A 4,182-nucleotide genomic window follows, 5' to 3' on the forward strand; every position below is an offset into this window, starting at 1 on the left:
CTCGATTCGATATTTAACCCTTTGCACTCGTGACTTTGGGGCACCAGTAAAATTGTTACAGCACGTTCCAAAATAATTTTTATATTATGCAAAATTAGCATATGCGTAAAATAGATTTTGTCATATAAAATTGAAATGCTATATTAAATTTAATTATTAAATGCTATATGTCAGAAAAGAATTATATTTAGAATTATGTTTAAAATGGCTGCCAGTGCAAAGAGTTAATATTCGATATTTCTCAGGTATAAATACTTAAAATTAAGTAATATACAAAATACAACAGAAATAAGTTTAAGAATAAAATTAAAAATTAAATTTTTTCAATACGATTAATTGTAGAAATGATTGATATTGCTCACCGATATTCTGCTGCTTTTTCCGACGATGACACCCGCTGGTAGTGTCAGCCTCTTCTTTCACCTGTAAATCACCGCAGCGCGGGCTTTCCACTTTTCGCTTCATTCTGCAGAAGAATGATCGCCGCGCGCCCGGACAGAGCCTTGAAACGCCTTGGGGCACGTCCGTTTTCACTGGTAACATTGCTGAAACAATAACGAGCAATTTTTGCAAATTAAATTAAACTAATGACAATTAGAAAACTATTTAAAACGTTTCTCTTTTATCTATTTTTGTTGCATAGTTTACAGATCATTTTGACAGGCTTTATTAATTAAAATTATTGACAATGGAAAAGTTTTTTCTTTTTCTTTATATCTGACAAAATATCGAGGATCGCACTAAAAGGAAGGCTTCGTTGTCAGATCAATTTTGAGGGGTGTGCGAAATTCGAACTTAAAATCGGAGCCGTCTTCTTTGAAATGTTATAACCGCAATTTTTATATCGGAATTGACTCGTAATACTTCTGAATTATTTCCTATGGATGCAAACAAAATATCGATCTTTTTACACGTTGAATTAATTATATCTGTAAAATCATATTTAACAAGCGTAGCAGTCAACAAATACGTCACGTACGATTTAAATGGTAATTTTCGATCGTTTGACTTAATCGTGCAATTTTCAATCATTATGCTAACTAAACAGATGTTTATTTTTAAAATATACGCATACTAAGAGAAAAACCGTGTTACACAAATGCATATATGAATGTAGTAAAAAACCTTCTTAGCATGGATACAAATTTATATCGTGTCAACGAAAGTATTAATTACATTTTTTTGTAATTTTTTATTTTCATGTTATTTTGGATTTTCTATCGTTTTGATCTATTTTTTACTTTTTTTTTTAAATTCTTATTACTTCCTTTATTCTTTATTTAGTGACAAGTGAATAAATATCGATATTGTTGCCGGAAAGCGTTACGCAATTTGCTTCGGCGCGACTATTTTTTTTCCCACGATTACGCGTGTCGATTTCGGCACGTGCTGCGTCGTTGAACAGTTCCTCGCGAGATTCCACGGAGGAATGCGCGCGTGCCGTGTGCCGCATTTTTCTGGTCAAATCAGCCGTCGCGGAAACGGGATACGTCGGACGCCGTCGGCTATACGAGCCAAAAGACTGCTCCGCGAAAGTTGACAATTCAATTGGCGCGTGCCGAATCATTCAATACACGAAATTTCAATATTAAATAAAATTTCAATATACGAAAAGAATTTAATCTTAAAAGTCTAATTAAACGGTGGAAAGTTTTGTTTGCAGCAACAGGAATAACTCAATTTTTACTTCATTTCAATAGAGAAATTATCGCTTCGAACCGGATTATTAAAGCTAGAGTACATCATAGCTTGTTATTAAATTCTTTTAAATTACTGAGACTCTTTCTCTGGAATTTTGCGATTAATTTCGGCTACACATGTCGACGATCCCGCGGATCTCGCGATTATCGCAAGCACACCGGTTTCTCTCGCAATAAATTCTTATCCCTTGGCGTTAATTCGGAGATGTTTATCGACAGGCAAACGCTGCCATACCACTGACATTTATCAGACATAAAATGCACCGCGGGATCACCGCCAGACACAGTAAAACCGGCCTGGAGAATGTCGAAAGGTGTCATAATTAATGGATTCTCCGGTAGAAAGTCGATGAAGCTAGCCGCAAAACCGTGATGGGGTTAATTTTTTTTAACGTTCGGTTGACCGTAGCGAACGGACGGCCAATGAAATGTTGCACACCCGTGCGCCTCTGGATGAACACGTTTCTTCTTCCATGGACGAATGCTAAATAAATGAATTTTACGCTTGCCGCGGAGGAAATAAGTTGTTCGACGCGGATACGTACTTTTTGCGTCTATCAGTCGTTCGCGCGGGCTCAGGTCGGAAGAGGATAGTTGCTCCTTCACTTTGGCGACGTCTTTCGGGTGCAGGATGTCGAACCAACTTTGACCCAACAGATCACCCTAACAGAATTAAAAATTATATTTAATTATGTCCTATAAATCTGTTCCAAAATTCATTATGTTATACTAAAACCAACAAGCATTTACTTGTAGATAAAACAAACATGGCGATGAAGAGATGTATTGATAGTATAGTATCATAAAAAAGGATTTAATGGTTGCAAAAGTGAATTAGTAAAAGTTACTTTTATTGTGCGTTAAATGTAAAAATTAATTCTATTTGATTTAACGTTAATATAAAGAGAATTTCTTTGCGTAAAGAAACTATACAGTTTTCGGTTCAGTTTATTAAAATTGTTGTAATAAAATTAATTTCTAAAGCCACTTTTCCTATGAAATTTTCTTCACAATTTTTTCTTATATTTCTTAAAATTACGAAATTAAAGTTTTCTAATTTGCAAGGTAAAAATGGGCGATATACCAAAATCGCTAAATTTTCGAAAATTTGCAAAAATCGCCATTGATTATAAGGTTACTATAGTGGCTTCTACAAAATTATTACGAACGCCAATTAAAAAATTCACGTGCTTCGAATTTCTTAAAAAAATCCCAATGTCGAACGTCGGAAAAAGTGCGTCGAACTGTTCGAAAAATAATCAATGAACAATAACGATAGGAGCGACACTATAGAGTTCGGAAACGTGCGACCGGTTACCTGAGAATAATTGAGTGTCTGAAGAACGGACTCGGACACGTAGAGTATCCTTCCGCGATCGCAGCCCACCACGAAGACAAAACCCTCTGCGGCCTGAAACAGGAGAAGCCGCTTTCGATTACGTCACCAGGATCAAGTACTCCGATTATGTAACAGGTGTTGCAATAGCGGACATCGTCATCGTCCATGGTTCAACAACGTTTCAATTAGCAAAGATTGGAAAAGAAGCATCGAATGTTTTTCAGATAAAGAGGACATTTAATCTTTCACAGCATGAAACAAGATGATGTTCGCTCGGTCTACTCTGTTCTTATGGTTTTCAAAAATTATTATTTTATTATATATAAAATTATTATTGACAGAATGTGGTATGTTCTAAGGAAGAATTGTCGCTTTTAGTTTGTTGATAAAATAATTTACGAAATTATTAAAACACAAGACACTCGGCGGATGGAAGTCTCGTGTTATTTTGTGAGATTTATATTTAAGGGATGGCGATGAAAAGTGAAAAAATTAAGACATTTTGATATTATGCTATAGTTATAAACGTGTAAGGTGGATGTTATTTTCTGCATTGCATATAGAAATTATTTTGTGATGCAATAAGGCTAATAATAAAATAGATTTTTCTTTGGTAATTGCTATCTTTTACCTCGGATTCATTTATTGAAATAAAGAAGTTATTTTGGCAAAAATGATCTATTGTTTCCCATATGAGAGATAGCGAATTCTATTAAAAAGAAAAATATGTGTTAACAAAACATGCAACCATTATAAAGTTTTCCAAATTAATAATCAAACTGTGGATCACATTACAACTTCTCCATCCTTCTTAAAGTATACTTTTCCTCTTCTTAAAAAATATACAACCTTCACACGTACATAAAGGCTCCACGATCTCTAAAGATCATCTAAATCCTTCATCCCTAATGCTTCCAACCACATAAATATCCACGCGACAACCGAAATCTTGTACGAAGTAATGTACGTTGCTCCCGAAGCCAAACGGTCGACAACCGTACGCCAAATTCGATCTCGCGTAAATCTTATCCCGCGCCGACGAATTAAAGAGCTCCGCGGACGTAGAAGTGGATAGTGACATTAATGAATGTTGTATACGACCGAAGATATATCGCCGCGGGCTTCGCGTATACCGATTATGCA

The 4,182-nt window shown here is 35.3% G+C and overlaps 1 protein-coding gene across 1 annotated transcript; it reads right to left on the bottom strand.

Moving 5' to 3' along the window:
• Positions 1-330: 330 nt before the first annotated feature.
• Positions 331-3,129, bottom strand: LOC144478088 (protein cycle-like; the record flags this gene model as incomplete). Its single annotated transcript, XM_078195811.1, has 3 exons — positions 331-545; positions 2,246-2,363; positions 3,019-3,129. Coding segments are annotated over 3 exons (444 nt in total), but the record flags the coding sequence as incomplete, so codon positions are not given.
• Positions 3,130-4,182: the final 1,053 nt, after the last annotated feature.

The sequence above is a fragment of the Augochlora pura genome, unplaced genomic scaffold (genome assembly GCF_028453695.1).
Source record: "Augochlora pura isolate Apur16 unplaced genomic scaffold, APUR_v2.2.1 APUR_unplaced_780, whole genome shotgun sequence".
NCBI lineage: Eukaryota > Metazoa > Arthropoda > Insecta > Hymenoptera > Halictidae > Augochlora > Augochlora pura.